This window comes from Cygnus atratus, chromosome 13 (assembly GCF_013377495.2).
Source record: "Cygnus atratus isolate AKBS03 ecotype Queensland, Australia chromosome 13, CAtr_DNAZoo_HiC_assembly, whole genome shotgun sequence".
Lineage (NCBI taxonomy): Eukaryota > Metazoa > Chordata > Aves > Anseriformes > Anatidae > Cygnus > Cygnus atratus.
The window spans coordinates 11,473,557-11,500,748 of record NC_066374.1 but is presented as its reverse complement, the minus strand read 5'-3'; the positions used below and the strand labels follow the sequence as shown (position 1 = coordinate 11,500,748).

The window sequence follows — 27,192 nt, the reverse complement described above, 5'->3', positions numbered from 1 at the left end:
GCCGCGCTGCACGCCGGGCCCGCCGCCACGGCCGCGGGGGAACGCGGCGCCGCCGGTGTCTCCGCGCGGCGATTGGCCGTCCGCCGCCTTCGCCCCGCCTTCCTCCCCCGATCGGCAGGTGCGGCAGCCAATAGGGAGGCGCGGCGGCCGGGCCGCCCCGCTGGCCGTGAGGCGGTGTCGGTGGGCGCCGCGGCGGTTCTGGAAGGATCCCGGCGGCCGGGGCGCGGGGGGGGGGGCGCGGGCGCCATGTCGGGGCTGCTTCACACCTCGCTCAGCGGCCTCAACAGCGACTCCTACTGCGAGATCAGCCGCTACCGCGACCAGCACTTCCGGGTGCGGCCGGGACCGGGGCCGGCGGGGGGACGGGGACGGGGTCGGGAGCGGGGTCGGGGTCGGGGTGCCCGGTGCCCGCTGACGGCCCGCTGTGCCCGCAGGGTAGCAAGAAGCTGCAGGAGAAGTTCCTGAAGATCTCCTCCACGCTGTACGTGGGCAACCTGTCCTTCTACACCACCGAGGAGCAGATCCAGGAGCTCTTCTCCAAGTGCGGCGACGTCAAGCGCATCGTCATGGGGCTGGACAAGATCAAGAAGACGCCCTGCGGCTTCTGCTTCGTCGAGTATCCTTTCGGGGCCCTCCTGCTCTCGGCCTGTCGCCGCCACAGCCAGCGTAGCTGCCCCACACCTGCAAAGGGGGGAAGCCAAGTGCCCGCTGCCAGGCATTCGCTTGTCTCCCTTCCCACCGCCTGCGTGCCCTAGGTGGGACTTGCATGGACTCCCGGCTAAACCTGCATGGACTCCCAGCTCGTGCATGGCCAATGCTGAGAGCGCGTGTTCGCCTTCTCGCCTTAACTTCGCACCCAGAGGAGCTAGCAGAGCAGTCCGTGGCACTGCTCCCAAGCACGGGGTGCACGCTTGTACAAGTTGCCCCGTGAGCTGTCTCTGCAAAGCTCTCCTGTGAGGCCTGCGCCTCCTGCTCACATTTAATCAAGTTTCATATGGTATAAAAAGGCATAATACAGATTTCTTGCCCTTAGCAAGCCTTTAACGTGTTTGTTTTATCTACTTGTGGAATAAGTGATCCAAAACTATTTCTTGCCTGTACAGGTACTAACATTAAAGTTCAGAACCTTAGGAAGGAGTGGGAATTGTTTTCAGCTTGGATTTACGTGACTGCAGTTTTTTGATCCCAGCGAAAAGAACAGGCAAAGTAGGAAAATCTGGAGGGCAGGGCTCTTCTGCCTCTCAAATGCAGTAGTTCTCTTTCTTTTCCCTGCAGCCAACAAAATAGCACACGTAGTTTTCCTTAGAGTATGTTTCAGATACTACACGAGAGCAGACGCTGAACACGCAATGCGATTTATCAACGGCACACGACTAGACGACCGCATCGTTCGAACAGACTGGGATGCAGGGTTTAAGGAGGGCCGACAGTATGGAAGAGGAAAGACGGGAGGACAGGTAAAAGCAATACCAGTTCAGACCTTGAGTCAGATCCCCCTAAGACAGTGTAGAGCTTTTCTAGTTTTGTCTCCTGGAGAATGAAGTGTAGGCGATGAGGACCTGATAACGAAGTACAGCTACTTTGGGTGATTTTGGTAACTGATGCTTCCCTGCTGTTAAGAGCTAGAAGTAGAACTAAGGCCACTGCTGGCTAGGGTTCCAAACTTCCTGACAGTATAAGTAGAATTTTCCATATTCCAAGCTAGTACTCTTAAAATCACGTAGGATTTAAATGGAGAGGGACAGCACATCTGTTAGGCCAGTCTCAGAATCCAGCAGTTTGTCCTGTGAGAAGGTAAGTTTCCTTTGCAGACTTTTTTTTTTTTTGCGGGGGGTGGGGAGGGGACGAGGGAAGTAAATGTTCTGGGGGCAAAGCCTGGCATTAAAATATTCTGGCGTTGTCTTTGCTTCGTATCTAAAAGGACCTCAGCCATCAGACATATTCTCATGTCATTTGCACCACCATCACCTTTTTGGTGGATTATTTGAGGAGATTTCAAGTGGGTCACAGTGCTTCTAATCTGAACTTCAGTTCTCCACCAGCTGAGCAAGAAGAGGGTGATGATTCTGAAGGATACAAGCAGTGCAGGATGCTAATATTTGTGTCATTGCTGTGCCCCAGGTGCGAGATGAGTACCGGACAGACTACGATGTGGGAAGAGGTGGCTTTGGCAAGATTATTCAGATGCAGAAGGCAAATCATCAGCCTGCAGTCTATTAATTGCCTCATAGGTCCTAGCTCGTAGAGGGTTCTGTCCTTCCAGAGCTAGCCCTGTTCTCGCATTTTGGATTGGGGTAGGGAGTGAGATCCAAGTTCCAACAAAAGGTGACCCTCCTTAGACTGTGGATATACATGTGTTCATTCCCCCTTCCTTCTGGGCTAGAGAAGATGTTCTGTGCTGATACAGGGCAACGAGGGAAACAAATGGACAGCTCTGCAGGATTCTGGGTAAGAAGAAATGCAGCGTGGCAACACCTCATGCTATGACGTACTCTTCACGTTGCAGCTAAGCAGGTGGCTTCCTCCAAGTCGGGACTGCAGCTGCGGTTGCTCTCAGATGGAACTTCTTAGGCATGTGCCACCACTGGAGCCCTCCAAGTGCCAGGGCACCTTGTGGGGTTGCACGAGAGTTGCAAATTTCTAATTTACAGCCTCATCTGCTTACAAAGCAGTATCGCTGTTTGGATGAGAGAAGCGCAGCAAGGTCTTACTGTCCACTTGGAGGTGCTTGCCTGCACATCTAGCCCTTGGGTTGGTCAGGGCCTGCAGAGCCTTTCTCTTTATGATGCCCCCAGTGCTGCCTGGCTTTTCAGATCCTCACTGTTCGGCGTGGTTTTGTTAAAAGTTTCTTTCAATTTTTTAAATAAACAGTGAGTCCTGTACCTGTTGCAGTTTGTGCATCAAAACTACTAGCTCTGTGACAAGAACTGGGGGGAACATCTGTTGGTATTTTAAAGTTGCTGTCACTTGCAAACACTAAGGTGGACGCTAAAAGAGGGCGCGAGTCTCACTGTATTTCTCTCGGCTTCCCTCTTGCTACTGGCTTTTCCTCCTCTTCTGTTTTTGCAATAGCTGATGGCTGACACCAGAAGGAAGTTGCTTATAAAGTGTACAGCTGCTCTGAATAAGACAAGTCTTTATGTTTCACACCAGCAGATTCCAGGAAAACTTCACTGTCCTGATACCTGTTCCACGACTTGAGGTGTGTAGAAAGCAATATAAAAGTCTAATGTGCACTTAAGAGTGGAAGGAACTAAGAACTCCCTTCCTTGTGTTTGTTATTAACCCCCCCGTGCTTTCTTTTCCATTTAAGAAGAGCATGGCTAACACTATTAAGCTGTTTGTAGGGTCCAGACAAGGGACCAGAAGAGTTTAGAACACCTACTGATCTGTCCCTAAGCACCTCCCAGCCAGGGTAAGCAATTCCACTGGACAAGTTAAATTGTGACTGTAAATTGGTTTAGTGTGATGAAAATAATAGCAGCTGCTCCCTCTCCAGTAATGTGTAATTGGGATTTTTCATGCACTGTCTCATCCAAGATAATGAATACTGTTCTGTTGAGCACATGTGCAGACCAGGCATACAATTTAAATTATTTTAACACTTATGTTAGAACTGAGTGGGAGCGGGTGTAGCATTTAATTTGTTGAAATGTCTCCTACCTGCTTGTTTTGCAAGTCAGGTTGCTGCATCAGTATAACTGTCACGGATCTTGAAGGAACTGCACATTTAGACCTCAGCAGACCTAAGGAATGACAGAGTTGACAAGCCTGCGATGCAGGCTGCCCCTGACATGCAGCGAAAAGGAGGGGGACGTTGACATAAGAGCAAAAAACAAGCAGTCGTCTGTCCAGTCTGGGAAAGCAGCATCAGCACGAAGTCCCTTCTGGAGGTTATGGATTACATAGAATAATTGCTTGGGCAAACACAGCAAGCAAAAGGGAGTATGTGGGGAAGACAGGGAGGGAAATCTGCCATGAAACTCAGATCAGCAACAGAATCGTGTGTATATGAGGTAGGGAAACAAGATAAACTCTTGCTTTGCTCCTGGGAGAGCCTGGTAGGGCCTGTTGGAAGTATCATTCCTATGGATCTGACAGAGCATGTGGGAAGCTGTTCGGTCAGGTGCCTGGGTTATGACTGTGGAGGCATTTCTGTCCCTATTTTTGCAAGATACTGCAATTTCAGCTCTACACAGCTCTGCCTGTCCTGCTTGCTTTGGTCTGAAGGGAGAGTATCTCCATCCTTTTACGAGTCCCAAAGCAGGGTCGGCAAGTTGTGCACCGTTCTCCTTTCAACATAACCTTTGCAAAGAGCTTTGTGCTGACTTTTATTCAAATACATGTATTTGCATAAAATAATCCATCTCAAATACTACAGCTGCAGTAAATGCCAGGGTCCCTTCCTCCTAAAGGCAGCCCAAAGAGAACCAAAGAGAGATGAGGAGGTTTACAAGTAAATAGGCGCTCCCAGATCTTAGCCTGTGCTGTGGTGCGGCGGCACCCACGTGGCACCACGCTGCACGGGTTGGAAGAGGTGTCCTTTCCAAGAGTGCCGTCACGTGCTGCTTCTGCCCGCACGCTGGAGCAGCCCCTCCTGTCCTGGCCGGGCTCCTTGCTGACACCGTGCCCAGAAGCCTCAGGCTCCAGGGTTCCCTTTCAGGCACCTTTCATCGGCACACAAAGACGCCGTTAGAAGAAAAAATCCTTTGTCCTCACAGAGCTGGGGCAGTGCCAAGCTGGGCAGTGCCAGCCCACAAACAGAGACCTGATGAGACCCAAGAGAAACTCGGTGCAGCTAAGCACAGGCCTGTGGCTGCCTCTCCAAGCGGTTAACAGTTAACGGCTCGAGGCAGAGGCCGCTGGTCCTGACTGACAGCCGAGCTCTTTGTGCAAAGAACCCGATGCCGAGTTCCCACCAGCACCAACCAAAGGAGCTGACGCACCCTTCAGGCTTAGTGAGTCTCTCCGCTGGATCCCTTGTGATCTGCAGGGACCTTGTTCCTTCAGGACAGAGAACAGAATGAAGTTTAGTGGTGGAGCAGTTTTGGCAGGAGATGCTGCTCCTCCTCGTGCTCCTCAGCCGTGCATCCACTCTGCAACACCACGCTCAAAGCCTTCTGCATTGGGGAGGGGAAAAGGAAGGCTCCAGTTCTCATTCGTTCCGGCAGCTTTTATAGTCCCCTTTGATCCAGTAACAAATCTGAGCAAACTTCGGAGCAGTCAGGCGAACGGCAACATTATAGTCATGCTGCTCCCCGGCCACCTCGAGCCACTGGTGCCCAGAGAAGACCCCAACCACCTTCCTCTCCCATTTGTGCTGGACGGGGTCCCACACCTTGCCATACACCCCAGAGCCGGACGCACCAGGCCTGGCATCGCAGTGCTGGTAGATGAGGTGGGCCGTCTCGTCCTCCACCCCACAGAAGCGGTAGACCAGCTCGCCCGGCCGGTCGCTGTCAAACCCCGAAAAATGAATCCTCTTCCCAGCCATCTCCTCCGCTGCTGGAGCCACCGTCAGCTTCATGTAGGGGCGCTGGTGTGGCCTGCGCAGCTCCAAAAGGGCGTAGTCGTAGTCCATGCTGACCGAGTTGGGGCTCCGAATCCAACCCTTGGGCACCTGCGTGCGCCGCACGCGAGCCCAGCGCATCGCCAGCCCCCCCGGCCCCGTCCTGTTGCCAGCGCTCTGCAGCGGCGTCAGGAAGCCCACCTTGATCTTCTTGGCCCCCTTCACGTAGTCTTTGCCGTCGTGGATGCAGTGGGCAGCTGTGAGGACGTGCCGCTCGGACACGAGCACCCCCGTGCACCCCGTGGAGATCTTGACGGTGGCGGAGAAGGGGTAGTCCAGCAAGAAGTGGTTCCCGCTGATGGAAAACTGCCCGTCTGTGCCGTAAATCTGCCGCTTGCGCCGCTTGCGCCACCTCTGCCGCCTCTTCTCCGTGCCGCCCCCCTGAGGGCTCAGCTCCACCGTGGTGAGGGTGCGGGTGCCGTTGGCGTACACTGTCTCGTAAGAAAGGTACTCCTGGAAATCCTGGGGGGCCAAGGCAGCCTCCCGCCGGGCGCAGGCGTCGTCGCAGCGTGTCGTCAGCTCCAGGACAGGCTGTGCCGAGAAGCGGGCTCTGCCTAGCTGCAGGGTGGTCCGGGGAACGAGGGCAGGAAGCAGGCCGCCAGCTGCAGCGCTGGGAAGGAAGGAAAGCAGGAGAACGGCAACCACCTGGCAGCAAGTCATCCTGCCAGACCTGCAAAGGCAAAGCGAGGAGACCATTAAGCCTGCCCGATTAGAGAGCCGGCCACCTGCCGCGGCTCGCGGCTGGGGGATTATCGGCCGCGCGTGGCCCTGTGCCAGCTACCGGGGAGTGCGTGCTTCAGCAGCTGCCACAGAAAGCAGAAGGGTCGGGACCTGCCTGGAGCTGAGTGACTAACCGGAGATAGAAATCTAACCCAACCTTTGATCTCCTGCAGCTCTTTTGGATGGTGAGGCCCAGCAGCGCAACCGAGCGCTGCTGCAGAAATATCACGAGCAGATGAGTTTCCTCCGTCACGCCAGAAATCCTGCTTGCCCCGGGGTGGATTCCCTGGATTCCAGGGCTCGAGCCCCACCGATGGGACGTGTCCCACCCACCCGGCAGCAGCAGCCCGGCTCCACCACCCATCACCCGCGGGGAGAAGGAGGAGGAGGAGGGTGTGACGGTACCTGCTGACTGCAGAGGGAGACGACAGCTCTGTCCCGCTGCTCCTACGGGGAAGAGAAAGGTGCAGTAACTCCAGGGCTAGACCTGAGTTGAAGTATGTGGTGTCACAGAGCAGTGAGGACAAGACAGCCTGGTTTAACTCCAAAATGGATTACTGTTCCCAATCTGCCATTACTTCTCCGTGCACCAGGCCACCCCTTTTCTTGCAGGGGAGCGGTCTGAGGGGCAGGTTCTCCAACCCCAGCTCTGTGCAGCAGCTCAGCCCTCCACCTCCATCCTGCCCTCGGCGCGCGTACCGAGATGGGCTCCCCTTGGCTGACCGCAGAGGCTCTTCCTCGACAAGCAGCTGGAGCACAGGGAGAGCAGCTCCGACACCTCCTCTGGGCCAGCCCCGTGTCCCCCCAAGGCAGCCGGGGTCTGCGCCGGACACGTGGCAGCGCGCTGGGTTATGAAAGTCGCAGGGGAATGAGGGGTGGAGCCACGGAGGGAGGCTGAGAGCCACGAGCTCTCCGCACCCCGACCCCTCGGTGCTGCAGCCACGAGCACGTCACGCGAGCCGACGGCCGCAGCCGGGGCTTCGCCGGGACGCTGCCCCAGCCACCTGCCCCTCCGCGTGGCTTGGGCCAAAAGCAGCCAGGGCACAGCGACCCTCGGGCTGCCTCTGAAATCCAGGGGACGGCGATGGGGAGGTGGCGGGGTCCTGCCTGAGTGCCCCCACTCGGCACAGCAGCTAGCGAGGGCTTTGCGGAGACGGCACCAAGGCACGAGCCAGCCCTGGCTCCCCTGCCCACGTGCGTGCCCGGCCTGCCTGGCACCCACACAGCAGCAGCAGAGCCGGAGGCACACGCAGGGGAGCAGCTCCAGCCTCGCTTGGTTCCCTCTGGTGCTCTCCCAGCTGGGCAGAGCCATCCCCCAGAGCAGAAAGGCCCCACACAATGGTACAAACATCCATGGGTGGCTGTGCGCAGGGCCCAGGCTCGTGGCAGCGGCGCCAGGCTCCAGGGTACTGCTTTTTGCTGCATTTTCTGAGCAGAGGACTGCCCTTTCAGGCTCGCAGGGAAGGGGGAAGCCCACCTTGGAGCCCCTAACACCTGGGAGCTGAGGTCTGTCACTTCACGAGCATCCTTCTGGCCCCAGAGCGCTGCATCCCTATCGCAGCACCTCGCCGGGCCACCCGCAGGCTGCCGAGGCAGCAGTTCGGGCGGTGGGAGCGGCGCAGACGTCTCCCTTGAGCCCACACCACGCTGGGGCTCCGGAGCCTCATTATCCTCCTCCCCAGCCGACATGTGGAGCCTGCGAGACTGATAACGGCGCCCGTGGAAGGCAGAGGCGCTGCCCGGGGCTGGCACACGAGTCCTGGCTGCCACCCCCGGCCCTGCCTGGCCCCACGGGGATGGGAGGCACCTACCTGCACCCGGCCGGCACCGGCCCGGGGAGGATGGGGCTGGCACCTGCTCCTAGGGCAGCTCGGCTTGGCTCAGGCCACAGGCACTGCCCGGCACGCACACAGCAACATAGGCACGGCCACGCTCAGGGGCACGTGTGGGGACACAGGCACAGCACACAGCCCGGGGGGTGCCGTGGAGCCAGGCAGCCCCTTCTCCTCCCCGCCGAGCCCTGGGGCAGGGCTTGCAGCTGCAGCCCCGGGACCAAGCAGAGCCGATGGTGTGGGGCTCTCGCTGCTGACCGTGCGGTGACCCTGCTCGGCTGCCAGTAAACAAGGAGAGATGCCAAATCCACGCAAGATCCATCTGCCCTAAATTAGTTTATTTCGCAAAATAATCTGTCAGGGCTGATTTAGACCAGACCAGAATCTGGGAAATCATCTTCTCACATGGATGCAGCCCACCTCCTGGCCCCGCTTCCTCTGCAGGCTGGTGCTGGAGCCTCTGGGGGATATCTCCAAGGTCTTTACCGCAGCCTGTGCCCTGGGACCTGGTGGCACGCTCCCACGCCATGCAGGGCAAGGCCACGGCAGGCTGGTGTCCTGCACCCAGGCACCAGAGGCACGGGGCTGGGCCACCCTGGGGCACCGCTCCCTCTTTCCCAGCTAACGTGGGAGGCTTGGCCATGAGCGTGGGTCGAGGGCCTGCATGGGGCAGGGGGAAGGCTGGAGGGGCCTGTCCCCAGCCGGAGCAGAGGGCTGTGCCTCTGGTTGGCAGCTCTCCCACCGACCCGGCTGTGGCCAAGCCCTGCTCCACGCCGGCAGCGGCTGGCAGCTGGCCCAGCGGGGCACGCGGTCCTGCCCTGCTCTGCTCCCTCTCACGCCCCAGCTCAGGCAGCAGAGCACGGGCATTAAAGTAAGACGCAGCTGGGCCAACAGAGCAAAGCGGTTAAAAAACACTTAGAGTTTAATAGGTATAAAAATTGACATAAAAACACCAATCGTACAAAGGCAGACGAGTACGGACACTGACATGTCTATACTGCTGATATCTTCACAGGCGACTGAGCCAGATGCTCACACCTAGCGGCGTGGTTCCGGCAGCACAGGGCTCAGCGTGGGGCACGAAACTGGAGTGGGGCCTCAGGCGGCTGAGCCCTGTGCTGCTGGAGAGCCCCAGAGCGCTGGCAGTACCAGGACGAGCCGCGTCCAGCCTCACCGCGCGGCTCCGGGCACGGTCACAACTGCGCCTACACAGCCAACGCTTGGGAAGCACACAGAGGAGGTGACCACAGCCACACGGACAGACAGGGCGAATGAAGCTGCACCATCACACGGGCCTCTCGTGGGAAGGAAAAGCAGCATTTCTGACAGCAGCTTCCACGGTGGGAGGGCCGTGCCGGTGTCACTGCCCCTCGGCGGGGGGGATTGCAGGGAGCAGCCCCGGGCCACCAGCTCGCCCACCCGGCCTGGGGCCTCGTCTCCGCAACCTCTGCTCCGCGAGGGGAAAGGGCAGCGCACGGCCCAGCTCCGCGGGACTCTGGGCTCGCTCTCCGTGGGCTGGGGGATGCCTGTGCCGTGCGGGTTGCAGTCCCATCCCAGCACAGGAATACTGGCAGAGTCCTCCGAGTACCGGTGTCGATCGCGGCTGCCGCCTCCCTCAGACCGCGGTGGCCCCGGGGCTGAGGTCCAACTCAGGGTGTTGCAGAGGCTTCTCGGCCACGGCACGGGGCTCCTTCGCATTTTTCCCTTCCACGCTGTTCCGAATCCCGTAGCCAAAGTAAATCATAAAACCTGCAAGAGATCCTACAATGAGATGCACGGTAGCGGGCTGCCAGCGTAATGGCCTCTCCAGGGAGGCCCTGCTGATGGGCAGAAGCCAGAGAACCAAGATCACCCGCAGGGCCACCCTGCAGGCTGCCCAGCACAGATGCTTTCATGCACAGGCTCCTCTCCACATCCAGCAGACACAAGGCCACCATGCTGCAGCAGAGGGCAGACCCCACACCACGCGAGCACCACGCTCCCCTCCAGGCCACCTACCCACGGCCATCCAGATGGCAAATCGCGCCCAGGTGCCGGCACTCAGCTGCACCATCAGCAGGATGTTAACGAAGATGCTGATGAGCGGAAGGAGCGGGAGGAAAGGTACCTGCAAGGGACAAGAGGTGCCACATCAGCCGTGCCCGAGGGACCTGGCTGGGACTGAGGATGCCCCGCCACCTGGGCACTTCCACTCCAGGGGCTGCGCCTCGGAGAGCTGTGCCTCCAGGCCCTGGACATTTCTGGATGGTAAAAGCCCAGCAGCAAGTCCTGGCAGATCCTGCACCAGCCTTGGGTCCAGAGGGATGTAGACAACAAGCTCCCAGAGGCTGCACTCACTTTGAAGTTCAACCTCGCGTTGCTCTGCGGCTGCCTCCAAATGATGATGGTGGGAATGAGCAGAGCCACCAGGAGCAGCACCAGGGCCGAGATCCAGCCCACATCGGCCTCCTTCAGCGCATTCACCTTGAGGGTCAGGACCACGCAGATGACTGTGATTAGGGTGGCTGCAAGAGAGGAGGCAGTCACTGTGCTGCACAGCGCGTGGCTGTACAGACCCGCACCTCCGTGGCAACTCTCTGTGCTGTGGGGCTGAGCCACAACCTCCTCTTGGTCATGTACAGATCCTCCAACATCCACTCCAAAGCCTCAACACTTTACCAGGAGGAACTCTCCAGCCTGGCAAGCCGAGAGAAGCCTGTGCTCAGCTGGGCTCAAACCCAGCTCCGACACCTACACAGACCTTGCTAAGCTGCCCTGTTCTGCCTGCACAATGAAACCATTGATGCACGGATCACCGGCTGAGCCTGAGCACTCTCAGCTCCCTTCCCGGGTCTGCAGGGACACACTGACACACCAACACGCCCTGGGGCAGTGCTGCTCTCCAGCAAGGAGCCAGCAAGCCCGGCCGTGTGGCAGGACGGGGCAGGCCAGGAGCATCAGCCGCTGCCTCCCACTCACTCACCGATGACGGAGACGCAGGCGTAGACGATGCGCCCCGAGAGCGCTGTGGGGGTGTCTGAGGACGGGTTGAAGAGTGTCGTCAGGGACAGCTTCTCTTTTTCCTTGGCGCCCATGGCAGCGATGGTTGGGTTCATGACAACCCTCTCCTCCTCATTCCCGTTCAGCTCCAGCATCTCCACGGCCTTTGGGGAGTTCAGCTGCCCAGACTGGTACCTGTGCAGACAGGACCTGCTCAGTGCTGCGCAAGCTGGAGCAGAGCCTGAGGATATTCCCAGCCCGGGGACACAACAACACCCTCTGTACCCCTCCTGCGCTGCCAGCCCCATGCTGCTCCGCCAGCAGCCCCGTGGTGACCGCCCCACGGATGTGCCTGGAGGCACCACGCAGCCTCCATCTCACGGGCTTCAGCTGTGGCCACAAGCCCCGGGCTGGCTGCGACGCCAGCGAGGAGCGTCCACCCCAAGGCGAGACCCAGCACGAGAGGAGGCACCCACCGGAGGATGAGCACACACACGGCGACCAGGGAGTAGGCCAACAGCGTGCCGATCGACATGAGGTCCACCAGGTCTTTCAGTTCAAGCAGGAAGGCCATCACCGCTGCAACGAGGATGGGCAGCGTGAGCACAGCCCTGGTCTGCTGGGGGACTGAGCACAAGGTGGCCACCAGAAGCCTTACCTGCAAGGAGCCCGGAGGTGATAGTGGCCGAAAGAGGAGTTTTGGTGCGGCTGTTGATGCTGGAGAGGAACTTGAAGAGCAGCCCGTCTTCTGCCATGGCGTAGATCACGCGGGGCATGGGAAACATGGAGCCCAGCAAGCTGCCGTGGGGAGAGACAGCTCAGGGCTTGCCGGATGGTGGCCAGACAAGCCGAGCCGTCTGCACCCACCATCCAGGGAAGGAAAGGACCGGCTTGTGCTGGGAGCAGGACAGGAGCTGCATAGGGCAGACGCCCTGCTCAGCTGGGACACGTGCCCCCAGCCCCGCAGTGGGACAGGCGGCACCACGGATGGGGCTGGTCCTACCTGGTGGAGAGCGCGCAGAGCGAGCCGACAGCAACGGCGTAGCGGGCGGGCTTCCAGCCCACTGCCTTGAAAGCCTCGGGCAGCGGGCTCCCCTTGTCCAGAAGGAAGTAGGGCACCATGAGGGTGAGTGCCGCAGAGACCCCGAAATAGGCCACGAAGCAGATGAGGAGGGACACGATGATGCCGATGGGGATGGAGCGCTGCGGATTCCTGGCTTCCTCCCCTGCACAGAGGAAAGGCAGCGTCTGTCCCCATCCGTCCCCACTCTGCAACACAGCCCCGCGGCCATGCCCAGCCCTCTGCCCCCGCCTGCAGCTCCAGCTCCCTGCTGTACCCAAATCCTCCGCATAAGCGTGGGGGTAGCACCGCAGCCACGCTGCCCTCTGCCCTGAGCTTTGCACAGGTGTGCTCCTTGCGGCACCGCAGTCCCCGGCGAGGGGCTCCGCGGTCGGCACAGGAGGCGGCTGCTCCAGGCAGCCCCGTGGGCCAGGAGGCTGGGCAGAACAGTCTGTACCAGCAACCTGCTAAGTAGATTCCTGGAGGAATGAGGGGAAATTAAGAGGGCTCCCTGCACGCCACCGAGTCGATTCTACGTGAACTTAGTCATTTAAAAGAACATTGCTTGAGGCTGTGAAATAAGCACGAGCACCAGCAATTCCCAGCACGGCTGCAGCCTCGTCTCTGCAGCTGAAAGGCTCCCTGCAGCCCCGGAGCTGCCCAGGCAGGTGGGGAGCAGCCCTGCTCTCACCATGCCTCACAGGGAGCCCCGATTCCAGGCCTTTTGTGCTGGTGCAGCTGGGGATGGAGTTGCCACAGCAGCGGGACGAGCCATTTCCCATGGGCAGGAGCGAGCGCCGTGCTCCCTCCCCACGAGCTGCCAGCAGCCGCACTGGGAGCAGCTCACGGAGCCGTGCCCTGCTCGAGGCACTACCTGTGGTGGCGATGCAGTCGAACCCCACAAAGGCATAGAAACACGTGGCGGCACCAGTCAGGATCCCTTCCAGCTTAAAGGGGACAAACCCTCCGGATCCGAAGTCTTTTATTCTGGAAGAAAGGAGCAGAGCGGGTGAGGCTGCGGCGGGGTGCACGGCACCCTCCTGCACGCGTGGTGCTTCAGGGGACAGCGCGGTGCCAGCCCTGCGCTGCGCACCGGCTGGCCGGACCCTCTGCTGGCACATCTGCTCTCCTCACCTGACCTCCTCATCCGGCACGTCTGGGAACACGAGATCGAGGTAGTCCTGCTCCGTGAGCTGCCAGTTCTTGATGTTTCCCTTGATGAAGCCGGCAATGATGACGAAGCCCAGCACCAAGAGGTTCACCGCCGTGAAGATTTTGTTCACCAGAGCGGACTCGCTGACGCCGAAGGCCAGCAGCGCTGTGGGACAGAGGGTGTGAGCGGGGTCACACCTGCACCGTGTCTCCCGCGGTGCCACGGAGCCGCTCCCGCACACTCACCAGTAAGCAGGGCGATCAGGATCAGTGCAAAGAAGTCCGGGCGCTCGGCCAGCACCCCTGGCACATGTACCGTGGTCTTATTCATGAAGAAGGTGGAGATGTGGTTGCCGATGATGTTGTCAAACGCTGCGCTCCAGGCTCGGGCCACGCTGGCTGTACCTGGCCGACGGCAAAGCTGCACGTTGGTCCTGGCATGTGGCAGCACCGGTCCCCCACCCCAACACCAGCTCCTGCTGAGCCCCAAAGCACCCATCCCGCACCCTGCTCCCGCGCTCCTCAAAGCACCGCTCGCTGGGGCTCCGTCGGCACAGTGCCGGCATGCTTCCCGTGCCCGTCCGGCAGAGCCACGTACCTATCACGTAGGACAGGATGAGGTTCCAGCCGGTCGTGAAAGCCCAGATCTCGCCGACTGTCACGTAGCTGTAGAGGTAGGCAGAGCCAGTCTTGGGGACGCGGGCCCCAAACTCTGCGTAGCAGAGCCCAGCCAGTACCGAAGAGAGTGCAGCCACCAGGAAGCAGAGGACGATGGAGGGACCAGCCCTATCCTTGGCCACTTCCCCGGCCAGCACGTACACACCAGCCCCCAGCGTGCTGCCCACCCCTAGGGCTATGAGGTCCAGCGTGGAGAGGCAGCGAGCGAAACGCGTCTCCTCGGAGCTCAGATCCACCATGCGCCGGCGGATCAGCTTCTTCCCAACGCTGCTCATTTTTCCCCCGAACATCTTGTCCTCCGCAGGTGGTGCTCAGCTGCTCAAAAACCCTGCAAGAGAAGCCACCGTAGGAGCGTGAAGCTCAGAGTCCTGCGTGGAGCCGAGGCCAGACGCAGCAGGAGCAGGGCAGGCGGCGGTGCCACTGCAGCCTGGAGGAGCTGTAGCTCTGACCTGTCAGCACCGAGCCCCAGCCACGCTGGCGAGGCAGAGGCTGTTTGGTTCCCCCCGTCGCGGTGTGGGGCTGCGCGCACCCCGCCTGCACAGCTCCCACGCCAGTCCCCAGGGGCAGGAGAGCGAGCCGGAGACAAACCCAGCGAGTCCGTGCTGGGAAATAGGCTGCTTAGACAAACACTGTGTGGTCCATGCCCCGGGGCTCCGGGCACGTCCCAGAGCTTGCCCACTGTCTCTGAGCAACTCCCCACTGATTTGGCAGCCCAGAGATCCCTCAGCCCAAACTTGACTGCTGGCGCATCCTCCCGGCCTGGCGCGTGGGCGTGCGCAGAGGCGATGGCAGGGAGACAAAGCATTCCTCCAGCCGAGGATTCGGCGTGCTGGGCTGAGTCACTGGGACGCGGCGATTCCTCCCAGCATCTGCACTGCACCCTCGGCGGGGATGCACGGCCAGGCAGGCACAGGCACGGCTCGCAGTCCCCCTTGCACGACCCTCTTGTGCGGACGGCCCTTGCCGAGCACCCTGCACGCTCCCAGTGGCCTTTGACCCTAAACGTGCTGCTCCCCCAGCTCCCCACTCCCACCATCCCCAAACCCTCTGGCACACGGGCACCCCACAGGGTGGGCAACGGGCACAGAGCGAGAGAAGGCGCTTGGAAAGCGGCTCCCGATGCCCACCAGCGCCTGCTCGGCGCCAGCTGTTCCCTTCTCCTGCCTGGGAAACGCACCGCACCTCGGCAGGGACGTCCCACGGCAGGGATCAGCCTGGGCACACGCGAGCAGCACCCTGCGACCCGCTCCCAGCGCTGGGGATTACCGGCGTTGCGTTCGTCACCACCGGCTCAGCTGCTTCCCCGTGAGCAGCCGGCCAGCCCGGGGCTGATGAAAGCTCCTCCGGAACCGCCGTGTGCCGCTCCCAGCCTTGCCCAACGAGGCAGCGCCGCTCGGGACCGGGCCAGCTCTGAAGGGACGAGTGCCCCACCGCTGGCACCCTCCCCGGGACCACGTCCAAGCCGCTGCCGGGACGGCCCCGGCCGCTCCCCCCGGCGCCGCCCGACTTCCCCGCGGGTTCCCCACGCCCCAGGCCGGCCCCGCAAGCCGCGGGCACGGCGGGAGCCCCGCTCCCCTCCGAGCAGCCGGGAGCCGGGGCTCGGGGCACGACGGCTCGGGGCAGCCGCCAGCTCGGCGCTGAACGGGGCGAGCCCCGAGCCCCGAGCCCCGAGCCCGGGGGAGGCGGCCCGCGGCCAGCCCCGCCGCCAGGCTCCCGGCGGCGCGCACGGGGCCGAGGGCGGCCGGGGGAGAGCAGCTCCCGGCACCGGCACCGGGCGGCTCCCGTGGGGCAGCCCCGTCCCGGAGCCGCCTCCCGCCCCGCTCCGTGCCCCCGGGCGGCCGCCGGTACCGGCCGCACGTGCTGCCGGCGGCTGATGCAAGCGCGGCACCGGTTGCGCCAGGCTCCGCCCGGCCCGGCGGCGGCGCCCGCTGCGACTCACCGGCGGCTCGGCTCGGCTCGGCGCGGCTCGGCGCGGCTCGGTTGGGCTCGGCTCGGTTGGGCTCGGCGTGCTCCGCCTCGGTCCCGCTCCGCTCGGCTCGGCTCGCCCCGGGCCCGCCGCCGCCGAGGAGGGCTGGGGAGGCGGCCCGGCTCCGCCCGCCGGATGCCCGAGCGCACCGCCCCGAGCCGAGCCCAAGCCGCGTATTTAGAGGGAATTAAAAAAAAAAAAAAAAGTCCTAAGCGGCAGCCCTGCGACGGCCGGGTCCGGCTCGGCCCCCCCCCCCGCCCCAGGAGCTCTCCAGCCTCGGCAGCCAAAGCCGAAGGGAGAGAAAACTGCCCAGAGCAGCGGGGGCCGTGCTTGCCTTGGGAAAGGCCGAGCGGCGAGAGGCCGAGGTCTCCCGGAGCCCGAACGTGGCAGCGGGGCAGAGCCGGGCACAGCGGGCGGGGGCGGCACGGGGGAGGCCAGCCCTGCCGTGGGGCACGGGGAGCACGGGCAGAGCTCGGCCGGGGGCACGTCGTGGGGAGCTGCCGCCACGTGCTGCGCAGGCGGCGCGTCCCACTTGGCACCCACGCCGCTCCTCTCCCGTCTGATCGATGGAGAAACTCTGACGGCAACAGGCGGCTCTGCGCCACGGGGGACACCCTCTCGGAAGAACTGTTGGGCGCTGACGCGCTTTCCCCTCGCAGAAGGGCCTGGCGTCGGGAGCGAGGCACGCGCCAGCCTCCCAAAACCCGGCTCCCAATGCAATCCGGCGCTGCCGCCTCGCTCGGGAGCGGTGCTGGGATGCGAGCCAGCCTCTCCCTGCCCGGGCGCCGGCAGCGCAGGCGAGCCCGGCTCCAGCACAGGAGGCTCGCGGCCGGGAGCTGCTGGCAGCAGAGCGGGCAGGAGTGCCGGGCAGGGCCCCGCGGGGGTGCCTGCCCACCCGCCTCGCCCCGGCGCTCGCACGCACAAGGGCCGGAAGACAAAAAGGCCGCGCTCGGAAAAATGACGAGCTCAAGGCAATGGAAACGGCACGGCGGCATCCTGTGCGTGCGGCTGCCAGGCCGTGATGCAAACGCCGCTCTCCCTCCCTCGCGGATGAATGAACCGTGTCCCAGCAACGCCCCTTCCCGTCCCCTCCCTGCCGCAGCTCCCCGCCAGCAAGGAAGCGGGCTCAAGATCAAGATGCAGAAATCCCCCACGGCCTCGCTGTTAGCGCACAGGCGCTTCCTGCTACTGCTTGCGTTGCCGGCAGGGACCCGGCTGGGCCAGGCCAAAGCCCCGCGGTGCGTGGGCAGTGGCGCCACTCTAGGGCAGGTCCGGGGCGCCCCAGGGTGCAGCAAGGCAGGGGCGTGCTAGGGGAAATGCCCGGCCCTGCCGAGCAGAGGCTGAAGTGCCGGGAGCAGCGGCGTGGTGGGTGGTGACACCGGGACTCGCCCGTTCCCAGAAACCATCTTACAGCAGCAGCCATCCGGAGGATGCTTTGGGGCAGGGAGCAGCACCGGGCACGGAGCAGGACAAACCCACTCCCAGCTCCCAGACCTCCCACGCAGCTCCACAGTCGTCTTCACGGCACCCCATCCTCACCTCCCCGTCTAACGCGGGGCCCTCATCCGGCAGCAGGGGCCAAGGGCTGGGGGCAGGCAGAGGCGCAGAGCAGCCAAGCACACGTCCCAACAGGAGCAGCAGGAAGGCAGGCAGCAGCAGGGTGCGCGTAGCCAGCGCTACACGGAAGCACAGGTAGGAGGTAGCTCCAGGCCAGAAAGGGGCCAAAAGCCCTGCAGAAGCAAAGCTGAACCAGCCCGTGGAGCCCCATCCCCTACCATGAGCAGAGCTCCGTGATGGAGCGTCCCCAAGCAGCCACCCCAGAAACTCGCAGCCACCCCAGAAGGGGCACAGGCTGCCTGTGGCACTCAAACGCAGCCAAAAAGGCCAGCCTGAGATAAGAGGGGAGCAGGAGCACGCCAGCCTTCCTGGCCCAGCCCTGGGGCACTGCCCGCATAAAGCAGGACTCAACCAGGGCCTCACCCAGACGCGAGGCAGTTGGACGAGGCCCCCACATCAACCTACCACAGACAGAAAGCAGCGTGGCAGGGCTTGCAAGCAGTGCTTCCAGCGCTGGCAGGCAGGAACGAGGGAGAACGGAGCCCCACGTGTTCCTTCCATGCCCTGCAAGCAAGCCACCAGTTAAACTGGGAAGAGGCGGCGAAGAGCTGTAGGAGCCAAATGTGCCATCAGCAAGCGCTGGCTCTTCCCACTTCCAGCACGAAGGTTAAGGCAGAAACCTCCCCATGCAGCTACCTGCCCCTGCCACCACCACGGCTGTCACCAGCACGTGTCCAAACATCCTGCTTAGAAGCTTCAGGTTTCTCCAGAAAGGATTCCCCAGGGCCGGGCCGTGCCTGGGTCCAACAGCACCACCCACCTCCTCCCTGCGTGCAGCAGACCCACAGGCTGGTCTGGCAGAAGCAGCCGCAGCCTGGGACAGAGCTGCCCTTTCTGCCCAGCCCCTTGGGGAAGAACGGGCAGCACGGGGCGCTGACCCTCTGCCAGCAGACGGGAAGCAGCACTGAGAAAAGAAAAAAAAGTTTATTTTAAATACAAGGAATTAAAATATCCGTTTGTTCAAGTGCTCCACAAGTATCACTGGCCCAGCAGCTCAGGTGCCTGGACAAGTCGCTGTTGTGTCTGCCCCGTGTGCCGGCTGTCAGTCTCTCCCCACGACACCGTTCTCGTCCACTGCTGCATCTTCTGGCCAGATTCCTGGGGAACAAGAGCAGCATCACAGCCCTGTTGCTCCCAGCACTCAGCACCTGCCCCACAGGGAAGGCCACGAGCTTTGTCCCTTCCACCTGGCAGCCCTCACTGACACCGGCAAGGGATCACAGGAGCATCCCTGCAGCCTGTGCAGAACCAAGGGCTCACCCCGGCGAGGGGACATACCTGCTGCTCTGAGCTGAGCCTGCAAGGAGGAGATTGTCTGGCGATAGGCTTCACACTGGGCAGTCCTGTCAGCTGGGGGCAGGAGGCAAGTCAGCGGCTGGGGTCCGGCTCTACCCCCAGACAAGAAGCCAGCCCCCTCCCCACAGAGCTGCAGGCCCTGGGCTCCTGGCACAAGCACAGGAGTCAGCTGTTCTGCAGCTCTCCAGCCCCAAGGCAGCCAGCCCCACGTACCGAGCTCGCCCTTCACTCGCTCCAGCTCGTCCTTTACATGCTTCAGCTCCTGGGAGAGCTGGTCACCTGCAGGCTGGCGAGGGCAGGGTGTCAGGGGGGTGCAGTGACCCATGGCCCAGCCCCAGCACAGGCTCTCCTGGCCCCACACTGGGATGCGTCCAAAATGTCAGGAGGTATAAAAGTGACAATGGCACGAGCCGTAAGGGCTGTAAATCTTTCAAAACTTCCTTAAAAAAATTAACTGAACAGAAGCCTGTAGTGCCCTGACCACTGGGGAGGATGCAAAGCCATGCAGCAAATGCACAAGGTCTTATGTAAACACCAGGGAAAGGCCAGGACAGCTTGGGTGCCAGCTCAGAAATTGGCAGCCCCAAGGCAAACCACCTCCCACCTCCGGCACACCTGGCCCAAGCCCCACGGTGCACCCAGGCCACCGCTGGCTCTTACCTGCTCAGCGGGGGCTGCCTCCCCACAGCCCGGAGCAGGGACGGGGGGCAACACGATGGGAGAAGGGGATCCCACGCACACCCACGTCTGGTCAGCCTTGCCTGTAAAAAGAGTCGTGTTTTCACTAGAAACGTAACTGCCACAGCCACCAGCCCTCTTCAGCCAGGGCACAGCGCTGCCCCAGACACGGAGCAGCAGTCCGGCAGCAGCCGTGAGCTGCTGGAGGGGCTCCAAGGCCTCTCTCTGGCTCCCTTGAGCAGGTTCTGCCCTCTGCAGGGAGAATCGGCTCCCACATGGCTGCTTGGGGCCAGCCAGCACAGGGAGGCAGAGAGCTGCCCTGGGCAGGGCAGGGCTGTCCCAGCAGAGGGACCAGCTTGTCCCAGCTTCCCCTTCCTCTGCAGGGCCCAGGACAGCTCACTGTGCAGCCGCAGTCCCTGGGGAGGGCAGCACGCCCTGCCCACAAAGCAGGCCGGGACATCCCCGGGTGCTCACGGTCAGTTAGGGCCCTGCAGCGAGAGCGGCACTCCCCAGCAAGCAGCTGCCTCGGGTGGCTGCCCACGTTTCCTAACGCTCACCCCAAGCAAAACACAAAAACCTGACAGAACACAACGCAGAAACGCAGACTCCTCCCACTGGGGCATGCTCCAGGACACTTGGTTTTAAGGACACTTGGTTTTCAGCTGGCCTTGAGCACTTAGGAGCCAGGAAAGGCTGAGCACAGGCTGCCTGCAGCAGGCCCTGTCCCGAAGGGCTGCATTCCTGCGTGGGACCAGGCCTCCATCCTGCCCGCCCACCCCACGCTGCAAACGGCCACGCTGTGCTCTCACCGTTTTCCTTCAGCTCTCGGGTCCTGTTGCACAGCAGCTCCTGGGTAGTCGATCCTGAAGTAGGGTCCAGGAAACCAAAACGAAGAGCATCAGAGCCCTGCTCAGGGAGTGCCCCGACAGCAGCCAGGGCCGCTCGCTGTTCCACAGGTGAACCAGAGCACCAGGTTTGTTCAGGCTCTTTCTGGGTGCCTCTCCAGGGAAAGGGACCTCATGCAGCCTTGCTGCTCTGCGTTTCGCTGCCCTTCCTCTGAGCCTAAGCACACACTGCCCCCTCCTGTCCTTTCCTCAGGATCAGCCTTGGACTCTGCAGCTGGAAGCCGAGTGCCCTCCCCAGGCCTCCAGCTCTCCTCCTCCACGGTGCTGGAGCCCAAGGGGCTTCTGCCCAGGCTCCCCCTTACCTAGGTAAGAGCGCTTGGGGGAAGCCACTCTTCCTGGCGGCCGCAGTCGGGAGCGAGAAGCCACGGTAGGGATTGCTGTAGAAAGCCTCTTAGAGGGCTGTCTGTGACCCGCAGCCTTGGCAGCAGCTGGAGGGGAAGAACATCAGGCACAGGAACTGCAGCTGCGAGGCAGCTACACCACGTCTCTCCCGGGGCAGCCCTGGGCTCGGCCAGGTGCCTGTCCCATGCCCAGGGGCACCAGCACCCCTGCCGCCCCGCGAGAGCACGGGGAGAGGCCGCAAGCCCCCAGGTCGCCAGTGCGCGTGGGTGGGAGGCCAGGCACCGCTCGCAGCACGAGCGCATCCCCTGGGATGCTTCCAGGGACTCCCCACCCCCCGTCCCTTCCCCACGCTGCAGCCCAGGCCTTCCCCCTGCTCCCTTCTAGGTGCCCCCCAAGCTGCCCTGCCGAATTACTTTCCGTCTCCTTGTCCCGGGGGGTGGGTCTGGGGACGGCGGACGGCAGCGCCAGCTGCGGAGCCCCACCGGGGTGCTGCAGCCTGGGCTTGGCAGCCGGCTTCGGCTTCGTACCTGGGGGACGCAGGGGGTGTCGGGCACGGGGGTGATGAGACCACGGTGCCCGGAGCCGGGCTCCCTCCGGCTGGGCTCACCTGAGGGCAGGGCGAGCCTCGCTGCGGGGGCTCCCGGCCCCCGGCCGGCCCTGGGGGGCTCCCGCCCCAGCGACGCCCGCGGACGGCCCAGGGAAGGCCTCGCTGCTCCGCTCCCCGGGGACCGGCCGGGGGGCCCGGAGCGGCCCGGAGCGCCCTGCCCGGTCCCGAGGCGGGCGGCCCTGCGGGGCTGCGGCCGGGCGAGGCGGGAGCGGGGCCGCGGCTCCCCGGGGGTCGCACCGGGGGCGTCCCCGGCGGGGGGCTGCGAGGGGCGCAGCGGCGCGGAGGCGACGGGCCCGGAGGTGACGGGCGTGGAGGAGACGGGCCCGGAGGCGACGGGCGTGGAGGTGACGGGCCCGGCGGCGGCGCCCCCCGGAGACGGCCCCGCGGCGGCGGCGGCTCCCACGCGCAGGCGGGCGGCGATGGCGCTGCACTCCTCCTCGAAGAAGCTGAGGAAAAGCGGCGAGAGCGGCGAGCCCGGCCCGCCGACGTGCAGCAGCAGGTCGGGGCAGCCCGGAGAGCCGGGCCCCGCCGCCGGCCGCTCCGCCCGCCGCATCCCGGCCGGCCCGAGCCAAGGGCACGCACCCCCCCCGCCCGCCCGCCCCGCCGCGCCCTCTGCCGGGCGGAGGCCGGCCCCGGTCGCCCCCCCGCCCCCCCCCCGCCCTCCCCCCGAGCCCGCAGGACGAGGCAGAGACTTGGCTTCACAGTGGTTTAATGCGAACGGACCCGGAGGTTACACTGGACGGGGGGGGGGGGGGGGGGGGGGACAGCCGCGTGGAGGCAGCCCCGCAGCGGGACACGCGGGACGAGGGGAGCCCTCCCCAAGCGGGGGCTGGCGGGGACAAGGGACGGCGGGGGACCTCCGCCGGCCCTGCAGCCCCAGCCGGCCCCCGGAGCAGCTCCCTCCCGGTTTCAGCAACTCGTCCTCATCTCTCAGACCCAGCTCTCGCCCACGAGCATCGGGTCCTCACCAGAAAACCCAGGGGACACCACGGAGGCCTTGGGGGACGTGCTTGGCAGGAAGCCTGGCAGGGACGGGAGGTCGGCCACCGCAGGCCTGCGCCCCGAGAAAGGCTCAACCGCGCTGCCACAAAATGACCGAGTGGTGACCCCAGGAGCTCCCGAGCAGAGGCCAAGCCTTGCTCGATGCAGCTGTGAAAGCCAGAGGGGTCTCCAAAGGACGGCTCTGGTGCAGCAAGTCACAGCCTCGTGGTCTCTCCCAAGCTCTGGACGGTTCCCTGACCAGTCTTGTGCCTTCCCTTCCACATCAGTAACTGCCTAGCTCATTGGAGAGAAAAAACAAAACACGAACAAAAACCTATCAGTCCTTACCCTGCTCCACACACAAGCGTCTAGCCCAGGACTGACCTAGCACTTTCTGCCGTCCCTTTCCGGAGAGGTGGTGCCACCCTCGCTCTGAGCACCGCGCCAGGCTCCTCCTGCAGCTGCCGCCACCACTGCGCTGCAACAGCCCCCGGCCTCCTCCTGCTCCTTCCTCGGCCAGACGGATCCCCTCCCTTCTGCAGCTGGGGCACAGGATAAGGTCACCGCAGCTCAGCTGAACCGGGTGCTGCCGGCGACGCCACGGCACCAGCCCACGGCAGAGCTAGCTGGGGCATTTTTAAAGCCTGGGCCGAGGCCCCGCAGCACACGCCGCGACAGCCCAGGCTAGCCCAGCTTCCACGCACCAAACTGCTCTCACAGAGCATCAGGAGAGCGCACGGCGTGGAAACCCCCCGAGCTGCCAGCAGCACGCGAGAAAGGAGGGGGATTAACACTAACACACCAAACAGGTCTGTACGCAGGAGGCTGAGAGCAGGGTTAGAGTAAGTCTTGGGTCTCAGCGCTTCCAGACAGTGAGGAATGGGGATTTCATGCAGGGCGAAGGGGGTGGACGAGGGACCAACACACCCAGGCACCTATACTCACTGTTTCGGATAAGCCTTACTAAAACTCTAATACCTGATGCAATCACTGACCAACATGACAACTGCTATTCTTCAGAGTCTCCTGCAGAGATGCTTGGGGCTGCATGGACAGGGGAGTGAAGGTCATCTCATACCTTTCTGTACAGGGAGAGAGGCAGCTCCTACACCATAATGCCATAAGCAAGTTCCTGCTCCACACCTATTCACACCTGCCGCTAGGTGCGGGACAACACGTTCACTTGCATAAATCTTCATACCTTTAGGCCAAGACCACAGCCCAGTAGAACAAGCTGCTGCCAGTTACAAAAGAGGAAAATACTGAACAAACTGGGAGGTTCAAGAGAGGAAAAGCTGGTTCAGAGAAGACAGATTTAGTGTAAAAATAAATGTCATTTTTGCAGGAGGGAGGGTGGAATGGAGGAAGACAGTGCCAGGTGCTCCTACTGGCGCACTTTCCCTGGGACGTAATTCCTATCAATAGTCTCCTCTTGCAGGAACATATGTAAGCAGCGCTCGTTCTGTGCCAGTGGGTGTCCAGCAATTCTGGAAGAAAATCAGACGTGGAGGTTAGCACAGGCACCGCCGAGATCCCCACACGCCCACTTCTGTGGGGAGAGAGCAAGGCGGGCCTCATCCACAGGCAGCCAGCCCCAAGCACAGCCCTGCTGGGCTCAGGCCAAGGTCACCAGGTCAGTACGGCAGGGCCACAAACAGATGCTTGAACAGAGCACACACCCCACAGCATGCACTGCAGCAGATCACAACCATCCTGAGCCAGCGCTACCCAGGCAGCAGGTCTCTAACACAGCCAGTTTGCTAATATTTGCTTCACTCTCAGAACAGAGCACTGAACACAACCTACACCGGAGGTAGGATTTACTTCGGAACTGTGGTTTCATCACCTGGCTGCAGGCACCATCCTTTAGCACAGCACTTGCACGCAGCAGATCAAGACTCCTTCCTGGTCAACCCACAACCCTCTTCTGCCAGCAGTAGCTGGGAGGGCAAGCACACGGCAAGCCCAGGACATCAAGCTTACTTGTTAATAAACTGTTCTAGGCCCTGTCTCCGCTCCTCAATGAAGGACTCCTCAAAGATGCCTTCGTCTCCTCGGAAGGGAAGCTGTCGTTTCAAAGCTTTTCCAGGCAGCGGTGGCACTACAATCTGAAAGCAAAGAACCACTCCTGTCAGCAGAAGTGCCACCCGCGAGAGGGCATCCTAAACCATTTGACGCTCATCTCCAGCACCACCACACGGCCAGAGATCAAGCCCAGCAGCTGCCCCACCACAGCCTCTCTTCTGGGCAAGACTGTCACTACAACTGCTCCTATAGGACCCACTCGCAGGAACAGGCAGGTCTGAGTTAGACCTCACCTTACTGTCTCGCTCCAGCTCATTCTTCAGCCATTCAAAGTCACTGTATCGTCTCCTCACACATGACTCCTTCAATTTGAAGATCGGGAGGTTTGTCTGTAACGAAGAGAAGCAGTTAATTTGCAGGTTTGCTTCGGAAGCCAGATAGCATTTCAACATGCAATTGAAACCTGAAGCTGCGTTTAGAAAACCAAGCCCCCTGAGAAGAACGCATCACAAGAACACCCAGCTTCATTATTCAGGACAGAGCACAAGCACCGAAGCCCTTCAGAATCAAGCAAGCACTTGCCAGGCTACTTGGAGCCAGCCATTCCCTCCCCCTCAAGTTACTATTTCAGGAACACGCACCCCACCCAGGGGCGCACACTGAAACCAGGGCTTACAAATGCAGACAAGGCTGATTTTTTTTTCTCCCGAGTTCACTCCATTTTGAGGTGATCTACGAGACAGCTTCACGGCAGCCTGCAGAGCAGAAGAACCTCCTACCCGACAGTGGCGTTTCCATGGAAGAAAAAAGGGAGGAAATCTTGTCCCTGCAGCTGCCCAAGGCCAGACCTCGCGCTACGATCTCCTCTCAGAACAGACTGCCACCCTAACGGACGAGCAGCTTTTTCTGGTGGGCCCTGCGCCACCAGAGCAACTTGCAGCAATTCCCCTTCCTCCTCCAAAAAATTCTAAAGACTGACGTCTACAGGGACATCATCTTTGCACTACTGAGATGCTCTGAAACATTAAGGGGACTAAGGCAGCACAACCTGACACACAGCACCCAGACGTATACAAGTCCCCCTGCAACACATTTAACTATGTTCAGGGTCAGATCCGCAAAATAAAACCGTCTGCCTTCAAAGCCTCTCTGCGAGAGCTAGTTTCAGTGAGACTACGAGGCTCTCATCGCCGTCTGCCAGCAGGCTGACGGAAACCAAGAAGCAGGACAGAAAAAAAAGTAAATATCCAATGCTTCTGAAAGGCAGCGGAGACTTAGCAGCTAAATCATGCTGTGAACGCAGGTCTGTGCCAGCACCGTAACAGGCACTGGAGGTAACTTTCTTTTCGGGGGAAGCTCAGTTTCACTTGCTTCAGCTGTCAGACGCGGAGCCTTGGAGGGGTCGCAGCTCAGCCTGGTTAGCTGCTCCGCCCGCCCCGCGCCCTCCCGGCGTACAGAATTTCGGTCAAGCGACCAAGTTCTCTCCCAGGGGTAACCAGGCGGTACCGCGGGCACGGCCCGGGACGCTGCCGCCCGCGGTCCCTCCGTGCACAAGAGAAGCAGCCGCACGCAGCCGCGGCCTGCTCGGCACCTCCCGGCGGTGCCCGAGCACCAGGCCCGGGGCCGTCTGAGGGAGGAGGCGCAGGAGCCGGGCCGGCACCTCCGTCCCCTCCCGCTCCCCGCGCCCCGCAGCGGGAGGCCCCCGCGGCCCCACCGGCTGCCAGCGCCCTGACCTTGAGGCCGGGCCCGCCGACGAGCCGCTGAGGAGCCGCCCGCCCCCGCCGGGGCTCGGCTCCCGGGGCCCCCCCCCCGCGGCCCTCCCCCGGTCCCCGGGCCTCGTCCCGCCGCCGTCCCCGGTCCCCGCCGGGGGCCGCACCCTCATGCGGAGCTCGTAGCTGGTGTATCTGGCGCGGCCCATGCCCACGGTCTGCGGGTTGAAGATGTCGATCTCGAGGAAGTTGCTGGGCGGCCCGTACGCGTCCGTCAGGTCCTGCGGCTTGGCGTTCAGGCGCCGGGTGTCGGCCACCGCCGCCTCCGACATGGTGCCGCCGCCGCCGCCGCCCCGCCCGCCTCGGCCCCGGCCCGGCCGCTGCCGCAGCCCGCGCGGCCCCGCCCGCGCCCCGCGCCCCGCCGCCCGCCCGCCGCCTGCATAAACCCACGCTTATGCAGGGTCCCGGGCCGCAGGCTCCGCCGCCCCGCCCGCGCATAGCGGCCTAACGCCCGTAGGCTGCCTGCATAACGCGGCGGTTATCCACGGTCCGGGGCCGCCACCCACCGCCCGTCTATAGACATTCATGGTGCGGGGCGCTCCCACCGCGGCCCCGGAACCTGCATAGCAATAACGCGCTCGCTGCCCCCCCCGCGCACCGCCCGCACCGCAACGGCCGGGACCCGGTGGGGCCACACGCGGTACAAGGCCGGGCTGGGCGCGCTGCGCGGGTGGGCCAGGAACCGGGGCGCGGCCCCAAAAAAACACCGTGGGGCGGTGGTTATGTAAGCACGACCTGCCGCGGTGCCCGCCGGGAGTTGTAGTCGCGCCGCCGCACCGCCTGCCACGCTCGCCTTTCGGGGCCTCGCCCCGCTTCCCCCGCCCCTCCGCCGCGGGCGTCGCCGGGACTTGTAGTCCTCCCGCCGCTCCCGGCCGCACACCGCCGCCCTGCCGGAACTACCGCTCCCGGCGTGCCCCGCGCGCGCAGGCGCAGAGCGCGGCGCCGCCGCTTGGTAAACAGAGCGGCGCGGCGGCGGCGGCGGCGGCGGGGCCCGGGGCTCACAAAGGGGCCTGGGG

At 62.7% G+C, this 27,192-nt stretch overlaps 5 protein-coding genes across 12 annotated transcripts; 1 reads left to right on the top strand and 4 right to left on the bottom strand.

Annotated features, from left to right (window-relative positions):
• Nucleotides 1–144: 144 nt before the first annotated feature.
• Nucleotides 145–2,882, top strand: LOC118245352 (nuclear cap-binding protein subunit 2). 2 transcript variants are annotated; one of them, XM_035541469.2, is made up of 4 exons: nucleotides 145–333; nucleotides 435–616; nucleotides 1,319–1,457; nucleotides 2,122–2,882. In XM_035541469.2, exons 1-4 carry the CDS (start codon nucleotides 247–249, stop codon nucleotides 2,218–2,220), a joined length of 507 nt encoding a protein of 168 aa, XP_035397362.1. In that variant the 5' UTR covers nucleotides 145–246; the 3' UTR covers nucleotides 2,221–2,882. The 2 variants fall into 2 exon arrangements, with proteins under 2 accessions (XP_035397362.1, XP_050569327.1); XM_050713370.1 differs by having other exon boundaries at nucleotides 316–333; nucleotides 440–616.
• A 1,555-nt stretch (nucleotides 2,883–4,437) lies between these two features.
• LOC118245493 (serine protease 23-like) lies at nucleotides 4,438–6,837 on the bottom strand (the record flags this gene model as incomplete). Its single annotated transcript, XM_035541722.2, has 2 exons — nucleotides 4,438–6,239; nucleotides 6,695–6,837. Coding segments are annotated over 2 exons (1,227 nt in total), but the record flags the coding sequence as incomplete, so codon positions are not given.
• Nucleotides 6,838–9,025: 2,188 nt separating this feature from the next.
• On the bottom strand, nucleotides 9,026–16,105 carry SLC7A3 (solute carrier family 7 member 3). 3 transcript variants are annotated; one of them, XM_035541912.2, is made up of 12 exons: nucleotides 15,930–16,105; nucleotides 13,911–14,318; nucleotides 13,559–13,717; nucleotides 13,295–13,478; nucleotides 13,035–13,147; nucleotides 12,104–12,326; nucleotides 11,759–11,898; nucleotides 11,577–11,679; nucleotides 11,084–11,295; nucleotides 10,459–10,625; nucleotides 10,120–10,228; nucleotides 9,026–9,870 (listed from the first exon to the last, which is right to left on the bottom strand). In XM_035541912.2, the coding sequence occupies exons 2-12, from the start codon at nucleotides 14,278–14,280 to the stop codon at nucleotides 9,737–9,739; spliced, it is 1,914 nt and encodes a 637-aa protein (XP_035397805.1). In that variant the 5' UTR covers nucleotides 14,281–14,318; nucleotides 15,930–16,105; the 3' UTR covers nucleotides 9,026–9,736. The 3 variants fall into 3 exon arrangements, with proteins under 3 accessions (XP_035397805.1, XP_035397806.1, XP_035397807.1); XM_035541913.2 differs by lacking the exon at nucleotides 15,930–16,105 and adding an exon at nucleotides 15,257–15,440; XM_035541914.2 differs by lacking the exon at nucleotides 15,930–16,105 and adding an exon at nucleotides 14,440–14,746.
• Nucleotides 16,106–18,478: 2,373 nt separating this feature from the next.
• On the bottom strand, nucleotides 18,479–21,978 carry LOC118245422 (translation initiation factor IF-2-like). 5 transcript variants are annotated; one of them, XM_050713448.1, is made up of 8 exons: nucleotides 21,402–21,978; nucleotides 21,208–21,321; nucleotides 20,755–20,880; nucleotides 20,357–20,545; nucleotides 19,530–19,630; nucleotides 19,083–19,155; nucleotides 18,852–18,923; nucleotides 18,479–18,671 (listed from the first exon to the last, which is right to left on the bottom strand). In XM_050713448.1, exons 1-8 carry the CDS (start codon nucleotides 21,952–21,954, stop codon nucleotides 18,616–18,618), a joined length of 1,284 nt encoding a protein of 427 aa, XP_050569405.1. In that variant the 5' UTR covers nucleotides 21,955–21,978; the 3' UTR covers nucleotides 18,479–18,615. The 5 variants fall into 5 exon arrangements, with proteins under 5 accessions (XP_050569405.1, XP_035397508.1, XP_050569406.1 ...); XM_035541615.2 differs by having other exon boundaries at nucleotides 20,357–20,410; XM_050713449.1 differs by lacking the exon at nucleotides 19,083–19,155.
• Nucleotides 21,979–23,676: 1,698 nt separating this feature from the next.
• On the bottom strand, nucleotides 23,677–26,505 carry SNX12 (sorting nexin 12). The gene is made up of 4 exons (XM_035541915.2): nucleotides 26,284–26,505; nucleotides 24,701–24,796; nucleotides 24,366–24,490; nucleotides 23,677–23,869 (listed from the first exon to the last, which is right to left on the bottom strand). Exons 1-4 carry the CDS (start codon nucleotides 26,446–26,448, stop codon nucleotides 23,767–23,769), a joined length of 489 nt encoding a protein of 162 aa, XP_035397808.1. The 5' UTR covers nucleotides 26,449–26,505; the 3' UTR covers nucleotides 23,677–23,766.
• Between the last annotated feature and the right edge of the window lie 687 nt (nucleotides 26,506–27,192).